Genomic DNA, 18,800 nt, shown 5'->3' on the forward strand with positions numbered 1-18,800 from the left:
GCTCCTGGGGCTGCCCGCGAGCGGTGAAACCTGGCCCCACGTGGCAGCCGGCCAGGCCACGAGGGCACCGCGTCTCTCCCTGCACCTTGGCACCGTGGGGCCACCCGTGCCCCTGTCCCGGGGCACTGCCGAGGCAGGAGGGGGCACCCCAGCGGCTCCGGGGAGGCCCGGCCATGCCGGCGGCGCGCGGCAGGAATGCGGCAGCTGTCGTGGGGCCGGGCGCCGCGGGCCTTGGCAGCCAGGCATCCCGCGGGAATGTCACACCCCGCCGGGCAGGCAGCGCCCGGCAGCTGCAGCCCCACTGGGGCCTCGGCCTCGGAGCGGCGCTGAGCCCCGCACGGCCCCCCCACTCCCCTCCAGCACACCGCGCCGCGCAGCCGCTTCGGCTTGCTGCACCATGCGCACGTGGCCGTGGGTGCTGCCGCGCTGGCACGAGGGTGCACACGGGCCAGTGGGCGTGCGTGCACGCACAGGCTGTGTGCCGAGCCGTCCCTGCTTGCTGCAGCACTGCACACACGCATGCACATGCATGCACACGCATGCACATGCATGCACACACAGGCACACCTCCCTGTTGTGCCAGGCTGTGCACGCGCTCGCTGCAGTGTGCCCGGGGGGGCTGCTGGCTGAGCCCAGCCGCAGGGGCCGGGGGCTGGCAGGGACCGGGCCGGCTCTGCCGCGCCGCGCTGCCAGGCCGCGCAGGTGCCGGAGCCATCTGTCCCGCGCCGGGAGCTGGAGCGAGGCCAGGCTGGCCAGCCGTGCTGGCCGTGGGCGCAGGGCCTGGCTTCAACGGGGGGATCTTGGGGAACTGCCAGGGAAAATGCCCGTGGGGAAATGCCCGCGGCTGCGGGTGCGGGCGCTGCCTGCCCTCCTGGGCTCCCCGCGCCGATAGCTGCCCCGAAACGCTGTGCGTGTCGCCGAGATGCTGCATCCCCGTCCCCAGCACCGCAGAGCTCTGTTTTGGCACCCGAGAGCCCAGCACGGCCCGGGTGCAGGAGCACCCTGAGCCCAGCTCCCTTGGGTGTTGGCTGCAGCGTGTGCTCAGGAGCCAGGGGTGACAGCCGGACCTTGGCAGGGCTGGCGGTGCTGCGTCCGGTGCCCTGCGGCCCAGGCGCTGGTGGCTCGGTCCAGGCAGCGCCACGAGCCACGAGGCTGCGGCACCAGGTGGCAGCATCGGCCCGGCCATCGGCACCGCGGCACCCACGTCCGTCCCTGCACCCCTGGGTGCCAGCCCCAGCACCCCGGGGTGCTCCCAGGTGCCCACGGGCCGTGCCGGGGGGGGGTCCCGCGTCCTGGGACCTGGGGGCTCCTCACCCCACAGCTTTCTGCCTGGCCGGTGCCGGGCGCAGCAGCTCGCTGCTGCTCACGGCCTGGCGCTCCGCCAGCCCAGCTCCCCTTTTTGGGGGGAAAAGTGCCCTCTTTCCCCTCCCCATCCCTGGCACCTTTTGGAGAGCGCTGCAGGACGTGCACGGGGCACAGGGACACGGGACACGTTTGGTCCGTCCCCACCAAGGCCCAGTGGTGGCAGGGCTGTGGGTGGCACGGGGACAGGAGCTGCCCCACGAGTGGTGACCTTCGGGCGCCAGCATCCCGCCGCATCGGCGGGGGCAGCAGGCTGCGCTTGCCCGTCCGTCTGTCTGGTGCCACCCGTGCTGGTGCGGGCAGCCGGGGGCTCGGCGGTGGTGGGGGGCACGGCGGATGTGGTGGGCTGTAACCAGCGGCAGCCCTGGGGCGATGCCCCCAGCCCTGCCCCGCCGCCCCGGCAGCCCTCCCCGGAGCCCGCGTCCGAGCGGTACCGGCTGCCCGGTTTGGGAGGAGAGGGGAGCATCCAATTCGGGGCGACACCAGGGAGGGATGGAGCAGCAGCCGGGCGCACCGGCTGCTGCTCTCTGACCTGCCGCGCACGGTGTGTGCTGGGCCGCGGGGCGCAGCCTGCCCTGGCCGGGGCAGGGGCTGCAGCGGGACCTCAGCGCCGGGCTCGGAAGTGCCCCGTCCCCGCCAAGCCCAGCGTCAGCAGAGCTGCCCGCCCTGAGCCAGGCGGCGGGCGCCGAAGGCCAGCGCAGCAGCCCAAAAGCTCCCGGAGCTTTGGCTTTTATATGGCAATTAAAGTGAACGCCAGCTATAAAGCGCGCCAGCAGGTCCCGACACGCTGGTCCTGAGACCGGGGCAAGGGGGTGCTGCCTGGGGGGGGGGGGGGGCTGTGGGCATCGCGGGACAGGGCAGCGCGTGCACGGAGAGTCCCGGCTTCCCCCGGGGTGTCCATCCCCCCGCCTCGGGCCTCACTGAGGCCCTTGGGCAGTCCCATCCCGCTCCCATCAATGGCTCAACCAGCATCGGTTTTGCAAGGCGCTGCCCTGCGGCTAAGCCGCGCTGGGGGCGAGCGGCCCCGGGGCCGGCCGAGCGCTGCCGGGCGCCCCAGGCGGCTGCGGGGACGGCGTTACGGCCGACGCGCGAAAGATGCTGCTTTGGGTGGTGGTGGTTGTGACGGTTTTACTGGGCGATGCCGGCGAAGGGCCTGGCAGGCCTTAATGAAGTAGATGGATGGCTTAACAGCCCGCAGGCATTACGGGGTAATTGAATGGTTGTGTACGAATGATCAGAGCGCCTCCGGGGACGTGGCGTGCAAGCGGAGCGCCTGCAGTGGCGGGGGGCCTCGGGCGCCCCCTCCGTGCCCAGGCCTCCCTGGGGCCACCTCTGGCAGCAATGGACAGGACAGGTCTCCAGGGCCACCTGAAGGTGCCGGACCAGGTGCGAGCCCAGGTGCCTTCTCCGCTTCCCAGCAGGACCAGTCGCTGGGACCCGCGATGATGCCCCGTGGCCGGGGACCCAGCCGCCCGGACGTGGGGGGCCGCGGGGCGGGACGGATCCGGTGCCGGGGCTGCACGCGGTGCTGGGGGCGCCCCGCGGTCGCCAGCACCCCCAGGCTGCGCGGCCGGGCGCCCTCCCTGCACAGGCCACCCCTGGCCTCCGGGGGCTGCCGGATCCTCGCACCGAGGTGTGAGTCAAACTACTCATTTTAGTGTGTGACAACCAGGTGTTTTACAGTATTTGCTACCTGTGACCATCCATCAAAGCAATCGATAGTGTTCCTGCAGAGTTTTATTAATGATCTTGTCACCGGGCTGGTGCTGGGTGCCTGGGGTTGTCGAGAATGATAGATCATTAAGAGCTTTTGCTGCTATTTATTCTCCAGTGACCTTGTCTCTCTCCATTGTTGCTTGCTTAAGAGTTATGAATGTGAGACATGATAATTTGATATTGATCTATTTGGTAAGTTAAAAAATTTACTGCATCGTTGATGTTTTAACAAAGGATCTGCTCCGTCCGTCCCTGCTGCAGCCCGGGGAGAGCTGCCGCCGCGGTGGGGCCAAGGCGGGCGCCGGGCTGGCACGTCCAGCACCGCGCGGCTGCGGCTTTTCTTCCCGCCCGTGTCCCCAGCCCCGTCCCCAGTCCTGCACCCCTCTGCCCTCAGCGGTCACCACTCGTCCTGCCCGATGCTCTGGGCTCCGCGGACCCTGGAGAAGGTGTTCAGAGGAACTGCTTTTTGCTCCTCGCATCCAACCTGCCCTGCTCGGCCGCCCAGCTCCCCGGAGCGAGGGGCTGCTGCCCAGCTCTGCTGCAGATCCCGGGCTGGCGGTGTGGCTGTCCCTTGCCCCCGGCGCCCCACGGTGCTCCGGGGTCGGCAGAGCACGCATGGAGTCAAACGGGGACACAAACGCGTTTACAGAGGTAGGGGGTTCCCAGTACCGCCTGTCCTCCAGGAAATCAGTGACCTTCAGATGAGGGCTCTGGTGTCAGTGTGCACACACACACACACGTGTGCACGCAGTGTAATTTGTGCCGCATCTGCTCCCCGGTGCCACCAGCTTTCCCGGCCTTGGCAGTCGGGGTCGTGTCGGGCTCGCAGTGCAGAGCGCGGGGAGGGGGGAGCAGGAAGCTGCGATGCGGCCGGTGTGTCGGCGCACAGCTTATCCAGCCCGTGCAGAAAGGCCCGTGCGGCACCAGCTGCCAGCGAGGGGCCCCCGGGCTCCCTTCGAACCCACCCGTGGGGGCCGCGTGCTCTGCTGCCCTTTCGGGGTGCTCGCTAAGGCCAGCGGCTCGCATCCTGCCTGCACCACCTCCGCTCGCACCAGCGTGGCCCGGCCCCCCCCCCCGGCCGCTGCGCCGCGCCGGGGAGCCCCGTCGGCGCCGGGGAGCCCCTGGGTGGCTGTGTTATTAAGTGCTGTCTGTATTTATTTGTGCTCGTCTAATTACTGCTTCTTCACAGGTGTGGGGAAACAGGAGGTGGCGGTGGGTGGCACCCGGGGATGCACAGGCATCGGTCTGCAGCAGGTCATAGGCCTCCCCGCCGCGACCCGGCTCCCTCCAGGGAGGGACACCCGCTGCTCTCCCTGGCTCTCCCGCTCGTCCTCTTTATAAACCAGTCATCTATGGGGAAAGTCAAGGAGTCCGTGGGAAAGGGCAGAAAGGGAGGCAAAATTACCAGGCATCACTGCAGCTGGCTGCAGACAGGAGTTTAATCTGAAGAGTAATTTCATCTGGGGATGAGTTGCATGTGGCCTGTGGCTGGGAGCTATAAACAGCACCAGGATGAGCGTCCAGAGAGCCAGATGCAGACAAGGCGGAGGAGCCAGGCGTTCCTGGATGGACTTTCCCACCCCGGAAACGGGGTCTGACAGCCTGGTATCACCCTAGCCACCCTCAACATACCTCCAAATTCACCGGGGCCAGTGGGGTCCATCTGCACCCCGGGCCCAGGTGCTGGGCTGCACGGAGCAGCTCAAGGCGGATGTGGAGGGACTCGTCATGTGGCTTCAGTTTGGGAGGAGATGAACCCTGTGCTCACCTGTGTGTGCTTTGGCACAAGCGAGACCTGCCACCTCAGTGGCCGATAGCCGCAGCAGCTGGCAGAGACAGATCACCTTTCACGGGGTGGTCCAGGCGGGCACAGGCCGCCTCCTCCTTATGCACTTTTGGAGCAGAGCATCCCCAGGATGCTTTCAGCTGCCTCCCTCCAGGGTTATGTGCTCCTATGCAAGGAAGGTGAACCTGCAGCTCTAGGTCAGTTCAGCCAGAGAAGACTACGTGGGATGAATCCTGCTTTTATTGGACTTTATTCCATGGACAAGACTGTGACCACTGCAGTGAGCCCAGAACTGCCACTGCTCATCACTGCTGGTAACCAGTCAGCATCGTTTTAGAAAGCGAGCCACTGGAAATGGATGCGGTGAAGGACAAAGCACCCCAGAGCTCCTTGGCCGGGCTTGAGGCTGGGCGCTAGGCTGGGTAAAAGCGCTGCAGGAGCTCCTTCTTGTTGACTTTTCCCATCTGATTGCGCGGGATCTCCTCCACCACGATCAGTTCTGTGGGGATGGTGTAAGGTGCCATGGTCTCTCTGCAGCACAGAAACATAGTCCATTAAAGCTGACCAAAACCTGTGCTTCCAGCCCCTCTAGCTTACAAAGTCTCTCCCAAGAGCTCTCAAATGCCACAAGGCTCTCCTGGATCTGGGGGAGATTCGCTCAGTCCTGGCAGCAGACTTGCATTCTGCAGCTAGTCACAGCACACAAGTGAGAAAACCCAGCCATGGCTTTCCCACACAGCACCATTTCGGGCCAGACACAGGCCGACCACTCTTTTGGCAGAGCGTGTGTCTGTATGCATGCCTGCAGCAGCGACAGCCCTTACCACTGCTGTCCATGGGGACCAACGTGACTCCCGTACCTCCTGCCAGCAGGGAAAGTGAGTGTCCTTGACGTCTGCACGGCATCTGAGCGGCTCGACCGGAGCTGCGCACGGGGCAGTGGATGAGTCTGCACCCTCACTTGGAGGAGACAGCCAAAGGCGGCTGCAGCATGAGCAGCTTTGGTTGAGCACAGATCGTAGCCAGACTTCCCTGAGGCCTCAGTGGAGCTCTTGGGAGAGCAGCAATGAAGATCCATGCTGCCTAGGGGGAAGGAGCCACCCGCTGTGCTCCGAGCTGACCCTGGCACGGGGCAGGGAAGGAGGTCATCACACATCTGCTGAGAGGCACAAGGAAGGTGTCGCAGGCAGGTGCCTGCTTGACCTCCGCTGCGCTGACACGTACGGGGCTTGTAAGCAGATGCCTGAAGATGACCTGGAGAGTGACATGTCTGCAATGTCAGCTGTCACAAGCCATGAGAGGCCCTAATGGCCTTGATCAGCCTCACCTGGGCCCTCACCCACACCGCGGCCATGGCCCAGGAGCCCCAAGCAGCTCAGCCCCGGGGCTCTGTCCCGTCCTGAGCTATGGCACAGGTGTGCTGTCCCCATCCTGTCTCCTGGCATGACCTCAGCCCCATGCTGCAGGCAGCTTGTCTCTGAGTGCAGCACCCCACAACACCCACCCGCACCATCAGGAGGGGGCACAGAGAGCCTTCAGCAAGCGAGCAGGAGGCAGAGCTGCTAATGGAGGCTCATCGTTCCTCCGCGTTAGAAACGGCAGGGGCAAACACAGCGCAGTAGCACCAAGGAAGCTGAACCCTGCACACGCTGCCGGATCCCAGTCCCAGTCCCAGAGGTCCGAGATCGCAGGTGGGTCCCCTCCCCACGCGCGGCGTGCGCTGATGGTAGGCTGCGTCTCCCCATGCGCGACGGCGCATGTTCGCAGCGCAGTGCTCACGTTCAGGCCTGCGGGGGCCTCCTTCCTCGGCGGGAGGGAGGCCGAGCGTGGAGCAATCTCACAAAGTCCCCGTGCCCTTTGAGGAGCGTGTGTGCGCGGGGGGAGGCTCTCCTGCCTTCTGCTGCCTGTGTGTCACCGACCTGGGGCCATGCCCAGCTCCGGCAGGCAGCGTCCTGGCACTGATCCTAATGCGAGATGCCAAGTCTGCTGAGCCCTTCAACCGTCGCCCCGGCCCTCCTCCCCGCGAGCCCGCTACCGACACCCCCTGCCATATGGATGGCTCTAACTCAGGATGGCGCCTGTCACCGGGAAGCAAGATTGGAGGCGAAAGCAGCAAAATGAATCACTCTGAAGAGGGACATGTGTCTCCTGCCAGTGAGTGCGAGAAAAGGGCCAAACAAATGTAAGTGACATATAAAATAAAGGGGAGAGACAGGGCGAGAGGGAGAGACAGAGATGGAGGGGAGAAGCCAGTGTGGTGCCTGGAGACAGCACCGTGGCAGCACATGGGCAAAGGGCACCACTCTCCTTTGAAGACCCCAGACAGCGGCTGGCTGTCTCCTCCCGCGTCTCAAATGGCTTTTGTTTAAAGGGCTCCTACCCTTGCTCTGCAGAGGCAAAACAGCATCATGGCTAGCCTGAAGAGGGCTGGGAACAGCGATGGGACGAAAGGTGCCGGAGCACAGCTCCGAGAGCTCCTGCTCCCCCAGGAACAGGCAGGATTGAAGGGCAGCATTGGACCAGGCAAGAAAAAACAGGAGCAACCAAGGTGCTGCTGGTGCTGCCGTGCCTTCCCTGGACCGCTCGGCCAGCCTGGCGGGAGAGGGGAAGGTGTGCAGGGAGGAGCCAAACACAGCTCCCTGCCAGGGTCAAAGAGCCCCACAGCAACAGCCAGGTGACTTGGTAAAGAGCAACCATGCGTGGCAGTGCCTCCCAGCACGCTCTGGCATCAGTGGCACTTTCTGCGGGCTGTGGTGGCCTTTCTGGGCAGCCATCTCTGCAGGGGTTAATGGGAGTCATGAGATAATGGAGTGAGGGCGAAGGGACCTGCTGGAGACACCAACATCCCTGCTGGGAAGCTCAGGGATGAGCGGGCACCGCACGACACATTTGCCATCTCTCCATCCCCTCTCTCCATTGCTCCGGCCCTGTGCTGGGGGCCAGGGAGGGTCCTAGATGAAGAAGCAGCCCTGAGTACCAGCTAACCTGGTGGGGATCTGTACCAACTGTGACATGTTAAGCCCACACAGGCAGGAGAGTCTCAGGGAGAGATTGCAAGAGGGCATTAACACAAAGAAATCAAAGCTTTTCACTGCCATGGGCTGCCCTGGGAGAAGCGGAAGTCCCAGAGGACTGGTGGCCAGAGGGTTAACACGTGTGCACAGGAAGCAGAGGTGCCAGCAGGAGGGATGCCAAGGCATGGTCTTGGCCACTCTGCCCAAGCAGCGACCAACGTGGGTTTGGTTTCTTTGTTTGAATCTCTTCCCCCCACGAAGTAACTGTTTAATCAGAGCAGCAGCCAGCCAACTAGCATCTTCCTTGCATTTGCTAAATCGCAGTCCCCCAACTGTGATTTTTGCAAATCCAGGGGAAATCTTTAATAGGCTGGCTGTGCAGCCCCTGATGAAACAAGTGCTCCTACTGCTCATGAAATAGTGCCAGCCTTGCCAAAAATATCCACAGCCTGAAGGAGGGAGTTGCCAGGAAAAGGAAGAATCCACTGTTAAAAATTCTGCTAAGGGAATATTAGCAATAAGCCCAGTGACTCTTCTTCCTGTCTGCCAGCCCTGGCTCTGGCTTGCTTATGTTCTCCTCCTGCAGCACATGTCCCAAACCCCAGCACTGGCCGCCCTTTGGCCAATTTGAACAGTGAGGCACAGGCTTTCACGCTGAAAATGTTGCAGGATGGCAAGCTTCTGATTTGTGCCATGCTCTCCATGACGGCACAGGCCAATGGGTTCTGTCATGCCTCCATGCAAGGCCCACAAGTGTTGGTGTCTTCCCATGCTCCGTACCCCATGGGGAGGTCTCTGGGATTAACTGGGGACTGGCCTGAGCTGGCTTTCCAGTTGGTAGGAAGGCAAGCAAAGAAAGCCTGCAGCAGCACTGGGAAAGAGCTGAGCAAATGTTCTTGTTTCTGAGTAAATATGAAGCTTCCCTTCTCACGTCCCTGCCTTAATGCTTGCTATCTGCTGTGCTGTGCTTTCTGTAAGTGGGTGAGCTCTGGGCTGGTGACAGCTCCACTGATGCACTGCAAAGCACCTTCTGGGAGCACTCTTCCTACTGCTGTGGAGTGAGAGTAAGAGACGCTTGTCTGCACCAAACAGACTCATTTCTCAAAGGCATTTTCGGGGTGAGAGGCCTATTCATTTCCATTATCTCATGTGCTTGGTGACTGCCTGGTAGAACCTGTGCTCTTTTCTGCAGCCCCAGAGCCTGAGGCATTGCATCTTGCTTCCAGCCAGATGCTTGCCACCGACCACCCCTTCATCCCTCTTATGACCAAGTCCCCTCATGAGGATGTTGCAGGCCTTGCGCCTGCCATCCACACCAGCCTGCCCTGCAGTGCTCCTCGCCATGCAGTGTCACGTGGAGTCTTACCTGGCCCAGTCCTTCAGGTCCTTTACAGAGAGCATCTCCCCCTTGCGCAGCTGCACGACTGCGCTGACCCGCTGGCCCCAGACCATGTCCGGGGGCCCAATCACGGCCACATCTGGAGAGAGAGCAGAGCATTTAGCCTGAGAAACTTGACCAATTTCTGGTGATCAGAGGGTGGGTGTAAGAGATGGCTCGGCACCTCTGTTAGGTGGGCAGCAGTACCTGTATGCAGAGAAGAAGAGCGCATGGAGGAAGGTGGTATGGGATGTCAGTAGGAACAGCAGGCTGGGGCTGAAAATATCAGGCACTTTTGTGCCGACACAATCTCCAAGAGTAGAGCTTCTCACCATGGAAAAGGCAGGAAGCCCTATGGCTTGAGTGATTTAGAGTCAGCTGGGAGGCTAGTGAAGAATAGAGAATTGTGCTAAGCCAGGGGCACGGTTTCCAGCCCCTCGTACAGGGTCACAGACAAGGTCAGGATAGATTTAATTAGAGTCTCATTTCTAAAATCAGATGAGCACTGCTGCTGACTCGGCACCCAGCTGCAAGCTTCCTGGCTTCAGCCACGAGAGACAAGTAACAGCGGGCTTTGAATGCGGTCCGCTCTTCACACAGACCCAACCTTGCTAATGGAAAGGCTGCGAAACAGCCTCCAGGCAAGAAACCTCAGGCAGCCTCATGTCCGCATCCTCTGAGCCAGGGCTGTCACTCGAGCTGGGCTCCCACCCGCTTTCTCTGCTCAGCAGGGCACAGCACAGTGACATGGCAGCGTGCTCCCGGTCAGAGCAGTGCATCACCGCAGGCAGCTCGGGGAGGGCTGGCAGCCGCACCGGGGAGGCTCGCACAGCCCCTGCCTGCTCTGGTGCCGCTGCAGGGGCAGCTCTTTGCCCTGAGCCCAGCCTGCCACGCGGTGACGGCAGGCGGAGACGAGGGGGCTCGGGGGAGAGCGCCGTACCTGTTATGTGAGGGTGCGCCAGCAAATGACGCTCCACTTCCAGAGCACTGATTTTAAACCCGCCGTTTTTGATGATGTCTACTGAGGTGCGGCCCTTGATCCAGTAAACGCCATCTTTATATGCTGCCGTGTCTCCTGAAAAGCAAAACAAGCTCCATCAGAGGCCGCTCCCTTTGCTTCTCCTCTTTGTTTCCCCGTCTCCGGTGGCGCAGACGCGGTGCTCAGGCAATGCCCCAGGCAGGCTCTGAGCCCAGCTCCCCGTATTGACGTGTGCAGGGAACCATGCTCAGCACAACGGTCAACAGCGTCTCTGCAGAGACCCCAGGGATGGGGCATCAGCCTTCCTCCCCCCGCCCACACAGCCTGCTCCCAGGGACGCACAGAAGAGCAGCCGCTGCTTTTCTTGGGGAGGCGGGGGAGAAGAATAAGGCTATACACCCAAAAGACCCTTAATATAAGAGCAATGAGCATGGACGCGATCACTGCAGGCAGGGACCTTTCCCAGCGTGCTCTCCATATGGACCACATGGTAAGGAGACTCCCAGCTCAGCCCCTTCCTTGTCGTCCTGACAATTATCAGTGACAAAGACCCAGGTTCGATTCAGCCTCTTCCTATGGACGTGACTCCTCCTCGATGTCCCCCATCATGGGGCTGCTCAGCCCTTACCATATATTCCCAGACCCACTCTTCTGCCCACCCGCTGGCCAGTGACAGCAATGAGACACCTGCCTCCAGGAGGTCACTTCACTCCTTCCTAGCAGATCCGCACCTGCAACGGCTCTGTGCATGCGTGCGTGTGTGGGTGTGTGTGTGGGGGGGGGTGTGTGCATGTTGACCACAACCAAACCCTGTGAGCCCCTTACAGCCACCTCGCTCCGGAGGCATTGGTTATTAATGTTCCTGCTCATAACTGGGGCTGTCCCCCACTCCCGTGCGGCTGTCGACCAGCAAAGGTGGGGAAAGGTGTCAAGAGAAAGCACTCGTTCTAAGCAACACGTCGACTTCGACCTGTCCTTTCTGCAGGGTTCAGACGGCGGAGGGAGGAGGCGTGTGGCAGGTGGGATGCAGTAATTAGCCACTTGCACCGCGTCGGGGAAGATTGAGGAGAGGGGTCATGTCAGCACAACCTGGCTAAATGCTTAACAAGCTGTTGCACTTTGATAGCTACTTAAGATGATTACTCACATTCTGCTAATAGAGCCTTTGCCAACCGGTGGGCGAGGGGGGGGCTCAGGACTTCGCATTTCAATTTCAGAGCCTTGATAGCAGCACCAGGGGGCCCTTAGCTTTAACCTCTATGTCAATCTCCATTCTCTCTTTAATGATACACACTTCCATTGTGTCCACACACCGAGCCTGCTCCCCCACTGTGGTTTCGCTGACAGACCTTATTTCACTGCTGGCTGGAAAGCTCAAACACAGAGATGACACAGAGATTGGCAGCATGAAAAAGCAGCTCCCAACAAAGACCTGAGCAGAGTAAATCAGCGCCGCTGGGGCTGCAGGAGTTCCCGCGCTCACTGCAGAGCTCCAGGCTCTTGCCAGAGCAGCTCTTGTTCAGCCCCCTCCAGGTGTAAGTCCAAAACCTGAGGAACGAGGACAGTCCAGGATCCCAGACCCTGGCGTCCCAGAGCGTGAGCCTGCTAAGCCAGAATGAACCTGCTAAACCTTTGGTTGGGGTGAAAGCAGTGCAAAGAGCACACTAAAAGCACTGTGTGAACTCTGGGACAGGTTGAGGCCTGGAGACCTTGTTGGGTGGCCCAGGGGACAGCCTCCCCACTGCCACCTACTCCCCAAGGACTGCATGCACCCCAATCATCTCTCAGAGGTGAGCAGCTCTTCTTGTCCCCAAAGGTCCTCTCTGCTCTGCTGGGGGACTCACAGCGCCACCCCAGCACAGGTGAGCACACCTCTGCCATTCACTTCTCTTGAATGGGGACGGTCATGCTTCCAGACTGGCCTGTGGGGTCAAGTGACATGGATCCAGCTCTTCTCCACAGAAAGCAGTAACAAACACGACTACGCCCAGTAAAAGCTCTCTTGGATGCAGGGACATGCTCTCTCCAAATCCTGGTGCTTAGTGACCCTTGCAGATGTTAAGATTCCTGAATTCCCAAATTTGGCCAACGCTGCAGCCATGCAAGGGGTTTGCCTCCATAGCCGGTTGGACCGGTTTGCTTTAACTCAGGAGATAGATATACTGTGCTTTGGGCTTGTCAGAGCCAGATCATTCTTACACTAGGCAAGCTTAGAAGACTTTTACTCTAAAAGAACGGGTCACTTTACAAAACTTGAACTAAAGGAAATCTGGAAAAAGCAGAATGCAAACTCAGAGCCCACTTAGCAATATGTTGCCCAAGCTGCTGTGCTCCCTTGGGGGCTGGCAGCCTATCCTCTCTGCTGCTGTGCCCAAGATGAAACCCACCTCCTTCTCGTTCCCCTCTTCTACTCCTCAGCTCTCCTTCTGGCCCTCTTCTCTGCCAGGGATACTGCTCTCATAACAAAGCATTTAGCAGGGTGATTACGCTCCCCGCTATATTCAGTATCTGGCCTCAGTGGCACCTAATGCTCACCTGAGGGGACATTACCTTTGCAATGCTATGAGAACTCTTCAAAACTCAGTTATCATAGGAAGTCTCTACTGTGTATGTGGCTTTAGAAAACTAGTTTCCAGTTCACCTCTGGCACTCCAGAAAGACTGTGCATGACATAACACTAGTACAAAGACTCTGAACACGTCCAGATTTATGGTGTCACAGCAATGAAAAGTCAGAATTAGCTCTGAAATTAGGGCTGGGGCTCCCCAGAAGAGCTGTGTCCCCATTCAGCTGGAATATGCCAACATTCTGGGCATCTCACGTTACTCAGGTCAGCCAGGAAATGATTAATCGTTCACATATTTGCTTACCTTCCTCTTGGCGCTCTCACACAAAGCATGGCCATGTATTTTGAAGGCAGTCTGGAATATTTTAAAGTTGTGGGAAATTTTTAAACTAGGGCTCTCTGGATATTTGGCTGCTTGAGGTTGAAAGGAATTCATGACTGCTGTGACAAACTACCTTCTGTGACCGGATACCAGTGCGGCCTGTGTGACTGACAGAAATGGAGAGTGAACATTTATTAAAATGTGGCACTGGGGGACGGGAGAGCCACAAGCTTTCAGCAGTGAGATCAGGAGCTGCTTATTCATAGAGAGAAGACAGGGAGAGGAGAGGGAATTTGGACCTCGTTCAGCCACACACAGTTCTGATGTTGCTCTTCAATATTTAAGAAGACTGAGACTGCCACATTGCTATTGTCTTTGGTTTCATGATGGCGAGAATGGTCTAAGAAATGGACTGGGTTCATAGGACAGATTTAGCTGGGGGCAGGAGATTTATCTGAACCAGGTTCTCCTGATGTCGACAGCTGAAGTACCCTGTGGCTGACTAGATTACTCACTCCCCTATCTTTCTTTACAGTGAGCAAGAGCTGAATTCACATTTCCGCATGCCCTTGAGATAGGAAGTTGGTAGGTGAGCTGTCACCCACTGCTGATTTCTCCAGAGCATGTTTGCAAAGCAAACGGCTGCATGAGTGCTGGGGTACCCGAGAGGCAAGCTGCCAGGCAGGAGCGTTGCACTGGAGCCTCTGCTCCGCTCAGTCTCCCTGTCCCCTCTGCGCACAGGGTCCTGGCAAAGTGGGACACACAAGCCTTATGGTAGCCTGGTTTCAGGATTGCTTTCGGATACTATTTCCAGCTAAGGAAGTCTCTGTTTGCCGAGCTCCAGCGGCAGGAGGACCTCAGCAGGATTTCGGCTGGGACCGTCTGTACGGTAACAGAACACCTGAGCTGGCAGCAGCCGGAGCTCTCCGTGGAGCGTGGTGCCATGTGGCCCAACTGTGCCGGCCCCACAAGCTGTGTAGCCATGCGGCGGGCGCTGCGCTCCAGCCTGGCGCTGGCGAAGGCTGGGCGCCGTGCCAGGCTGACTCAGCTGGGCAGCAGCTGGATCCAAGCTGGCTGGTGTCTAGCCTGCGCGAGCATCTCTGTGCTGCTGTCTCCTGCGTTCCCGGGGCTGGCAGGAGCGCCGGCAGGACCTGCTCGAGTCGGCTCACGCCTGCCAGCGGAGATGTGCCCTGCGTTCAAAGAACTTCTGCTTCCCACTCGAAAACGTGTGCTTTGGAGAAGGCGTGCTCCCCGAGCTGTCACCTTCCCAGATGTTCACCACGCAGCAGTGAAAAGGAGGTAACAGTCATTTCAGATTGACCAGACCAGTCCGGGGAGGGAGGGTGAACTCGGCAGGCAGAAGGAGAGCTGCTCCTCGCTGCTCACCTTGGACTCCCGTGGTCCCCACAAGCATCATCATTAACCCTTAGGCAGACGCCCTCCAAGCACCATCTACAGCACGCCCCGGCAGCGTGGCGTGGCAGGGCGTTTCGTATTATTACTGTGCTTACTGCGAGCCTCTGGGATGAGCTCTGTAACTTCTCCCGGTCTCTTTCTTTCTGTGTCTCCTCTCCTGTAAGCCAAGCTTCAGAGTCCTTCTGTCACTTCCCGTGGTGACAGGACAGAGCATACTGTGCGTGTCGCTCCTCGCAGCTCCGGGGGATCGCCGTCCGCGGAGGACAGCCACATTACCCTCTGCCCCGCGCCATCTGCTACCAGCCGAGCACATCAAGACGGCTTGTAAGCCGGCACATCGAGAGCAACAAAGCACTCGACGCTTCCGGGCCAGCAGGGATTTGCTGTGCCAGGGAGACTAGTTAAAAGGATGCTCTTGTTTGCTTAATAATTCTCCCCCACGTGCTCCCTTAAAACAGTATTCAAAACATCATTCCCAAACCTGAAACTGTACCAAGGCCCAGTGGCAAGGGTTGCTCCCTCCTCCCCTGGGGCTCCGGACACCAGTCCCTATCCGGCGTGCTCAGTGCCTCAGGACCTGCACGCAGCCCTGCAGGCGCCGTCGCGTGCACTCCCTGCAGCTCCCAGAGCTTTTTCTGCTCCATTACGCAGGCTTCCACCTCCACAGGGCTGCAGATTGCCATGTTTCCCACCCAGCAGTCTCTGACCACTTTGCTAGTATGCATACCCCCTTCCCCAGGCTGGCAGGGGGAAATGGAAATGACGGGTGGGATTTATGAGCAGGGAATGGCACTCTTCTGCCATAAGAGGACACAACCTTCCAAATGACATCTCCTGCCAACTTCCCTTTCCAACTGGCCATGCTTGTGGCTGCCAGGTGCTCCTAGGGAGCACCCGGCGCATCACCGCAGGAAGCACTGGAAGTGGTTCATAAAACTGTGTTCAATACTGGGCTGCTTGTGTGATCCTACTCCAGAAACACCATCGCCAGTTGGCTGAAACAGGGATAACTGTCTTTACTATTGCTTAGCTACTTCTCCTCCCCGGACAAGACTGTAAAGTCTTCAGGGCACAGCTACCACGCTGCCAATCTGGCTGCAAGCGTCCGTGCTGCTGCAGACAGACTGCTACTCCCCCAGGCCCACGGCGCCTTGCACCTCGAGGCCAGGTCTGTGGCGGGGAGCGCAGTGCCACGCACTCCACTTGCTTTTTAATTCGGTTTTTGGGCGTCTCACCTCTGTGTGGCAACTCTGCAGAAAGAGACCCACAGAGCCCTGGGCCCAGCCCGCCCAACGATGCACCTCGTCCTCCTGTCCGTGGCAGCCTCATGGCGGTTCTGCCGCAGAAGCTGCCCAGTACTACTCTTATTTTGCTTTCAAGAAGACTCATGTGAGCTCACAGCAGAGAGACAAGCTCAGCTTGGGAACGGTGAACCCCTGTGTCCCAGAGCCCAGGGCAGTGACCCCACCACCTCTCCCCCTCCCATCAGCATCGCTCCCAAAGCCTTTTCTCTTCTTCCTGCACAGGAATCACCCCAAGTAATACACAATAGCAGGGTCAGGACAAACGTGCCCGTGCTCAGATGCCCCCCATGGCACAGAGACAGAAACAGTATTTCCTTCCTTTCAGCCAGCTGTGCGGGGAAGGAGATTTGGGATGGTGAGAAGATTACAGTCTCTGACACCACATCTCCACCTCTGCTTGCCTGGGACACCTCTGACCAGGCTCTTTCATCAGACAAAGCAGAGAGTGGAAGAAGCCTCTGTTGTGCCTGGCTCCGCTCCTGCGCTCAGGCACAGCTGATGCTTGCAAGGCCATAGGATTATTGTTTCCCTGACAGCAGCCGTCACTGCTACCTTTGGATTTGTTTCAAGATGCTCAGTGGGCATCTGTTCTGCGAAATGTTAAAGGCTGTGCTGAGTTGCATACTGAAAAGGCTCCTGCACCAGTTGAGCTGGGGGTGGGGTGCGCGGCGCGGGAGTTTCTGGCAATGCTATATATAACATGCAGCAGGCTGGCACGAGTGGCACAGCCCTAAGCAACGAGGGAAGAGCCGCGGCCGGGTGGCCCGGCCAGCCTCCCCTGGCGAGCTGCCTAGAGGACTGCCCGTTCAACGCACGCGGAACGAGCTGTGGACATTTCATCAGCCTGCAGGCTCGCAGATACCACTCCACTCCAACCCGTGGCCCAGCCTGCAGGTGCTCAGCCCCATCAGGTGCTGAGCGAAAGGCACAAAAGACTTTTTTCAGACTACCTTTGTGTTAAAAACGAGGCTTTGGGGAAAGATCATTTATATTTATAGGGAAGGGTGGTCTGAAGACAGTTACTTGGAATTAGCTGCTGTACTTTAAATGCACGCCGTACCCAAAGGAACGCCTAAAAGCAGGCAAGCTGCAAGAGAGATCCTATTTCCAAACTCAAACCCCAGAGCATTTCTGCGATGACAGTTTCTCCAAGTTGCAAAATGCTTGTTACAAAGATGAAAGAGCCCTCCTGATTCTGCCAGTTTGGATGTCCTGTGACTGGTACTTTGTGCACCTTCTTTGCAGAGTGGACAGATCTCACGTGCCTAACATGGCACCTGAACAGCTTTCTGAGGATATGCTAAACAAGAGCCCTTTTTGTTTCAACGAGCAGAGCTACAGAGGCAAAATCTTTCTGGACTTTCTGCGCTAACACCATTGCACACTGGTCAGCTTGAGCCTAGCAAACACTGCAACAGTTCTACATCAAAGGTGTCGTAAGCAAACATTTGAACTAATTATTGACCAAGAGAACACTTTGGCTGGAGAAATGAAATGCTTAACCTCTTGGATAAGTTCTGAGATAGAAGAAATGCACAGGAAAGACTGAGATTTTTCAGGTAAATGAAGACGAACAGTGTCTTCAGCCTTTATTAACTCTTGAGCCAGAACCGTCTTAGGATTTGCTGGGAAAACTCCAAACACTGAGATCAGATGCCTCTCGTTACAAAGCACAATCACTAGAGAATGGCAATAGTGTTGCCCTCATAATGAGTTTGGCCTACTGGGCTTCATTAGGAAGAGGTGTTTGGTAGATGGCTGTGATCCTCAGCCCTGCAAAAGGGTGCTGAGTCCAGCTTAGCACCTAGGAACTGCACGCCAGGAGGAGTTCACTATAGACACAACCACTGCTGGGAACGAGGTGGAGCACAGATCTCACTCACTGTTCACTGGGACAGACATTATCCAGGTGCCCGGAAGGGTGGAGAGAGAAAAGATGATTTGGGAATGCATATTGCCAGCCTCGATGCAACGACACTGTCAGCTCTGCTCCCTAGCAAGAGCTCCAGCTGGGGGTCTGCAAGCAGAAAGCTGGCACACTAAGACTACACCAGAGCAATGAGTCACTGCACTGACTTGCAAATTGTTACATGGACTTTCCTGGCTTCTAGGAGGTTTTTCACTACCTCCATGTTATTTATAAACCTTTTCCTTTGTGTCTAATGCTCCACAGAAAATTGCCAGCCTTCTTCCAACATGGACAAGGTGCCTCCTCAGCAGATGAGGGGACGGACAGCACGGGCACCTGAGGATATGCTCTGCAAGGTTTACCAACCAAAGCCACGCACTGTCTACCAACGCCATAAACAAAGCTCAGCACTTGAGCATTAGATTGAGCTCATTTTGCCATATGCAGCCACAACATGAAAGACTGCAACCATCACCTCCCTGGTTGCTTTACCAGTGGGGCTTGAAGCAGAACAGACCCAGCTCAGATATTGGTAACTCCCTCAGCACGGCAGGATCTACGCACAAAAGCCGCAAGGAAAAGCAGCAGCAAACAGATGCCAGTGAATATAGGAGTCAAGACCTGAGTTCAGCCTCACGCACAGCCTGGTCCCAATACAGATCTGACCTCCCTTTGCAGTGGCACTCGTAAGAGATGGTACACGCTAGAGGTGCCTGGGCAGGACTGCCCACAAAGGTCGGACCTAGTTGATGTTCAAAGGGTTAGAGCAAGAAAGAGGGATGGATGATTTAAGAAGACAACGTCTGAACACTGTGTTGGAAGTGCACAGGAGGCGTTAGAAGAAGAACCACACGCAGCTCTGGTGCTGCAGAAGGAAGCCTCATCCTGCTCTGTGTATTAGCCAGCCTGGTCTGGCTCAGCCGCGGGGCCCACGTTTCTGCAGAGGTGATCCCTGGAAGCCCGAGAACCAGGACATTCGTGACTCCCTCTCCCCATGGTCAAAAGCACCCTGTGGCAGGACGATCTGCAAACTTCCCTGACACTCCTG

The 18,800-nt window shown here is 58.4% G+C and overlaps 1 protein-coding gene across 10 annotated transcripts in view; it reads right to left on the minus strand.

Moving 5' to 3' along the window:
• Nucleotides 1–5,086: 5,086 nt before the first annotated feature.
• The window catches only part of ACSF3 (acyl-CoA synthetase family member 3), a 77,378-nt gene continuing 63,664 nt past the window's right edge, over nt 5,087–18,800 (minus strand). For 9 of the 10 annotated variants that reach the window (XM_068955310.1, XM_068955316.1, XM_068955313.1 and 6 more), the window contains 3 exons: nt 10,197–10,331; nt 9,245–9,356; nt 5,087–5,395 (listed from right to left, as the gene is read on the minus strand). In XM_068955310.1, coding sequence (XP_068811411.1) covers nt 5,278–5,395; nt 9,245–9,356; nt 10,197–10,331 — 365 coding nt within the window. In that variant the 3' untranslated portion in view covers nt 5,087–5,277. Of the gene's footprint in view, nt 5,396–9,244; nt 9,357–9,463; nt 9,643–10,196; nt 10,332–18,800 lie in introns of all 10 variants that reach the window. The other variant, XR_011143113.1, reaches the window with a different exon arrangement.

The sequence above is a fragment of the Struthio camelus genome, chromosome 10, assembly GCF_040807025.1.
Source record: "Struthio camelus isolate bStrCam1 chromosome 10, bStrCam1.hap1, whole genome shotgun sequence".
NCBI classification, from domain to species: Eukaryota; Metazoa; Chordata; class Aves; order Struthioniformes; family Struthionidae; genus Struthio; species Struthio camelus.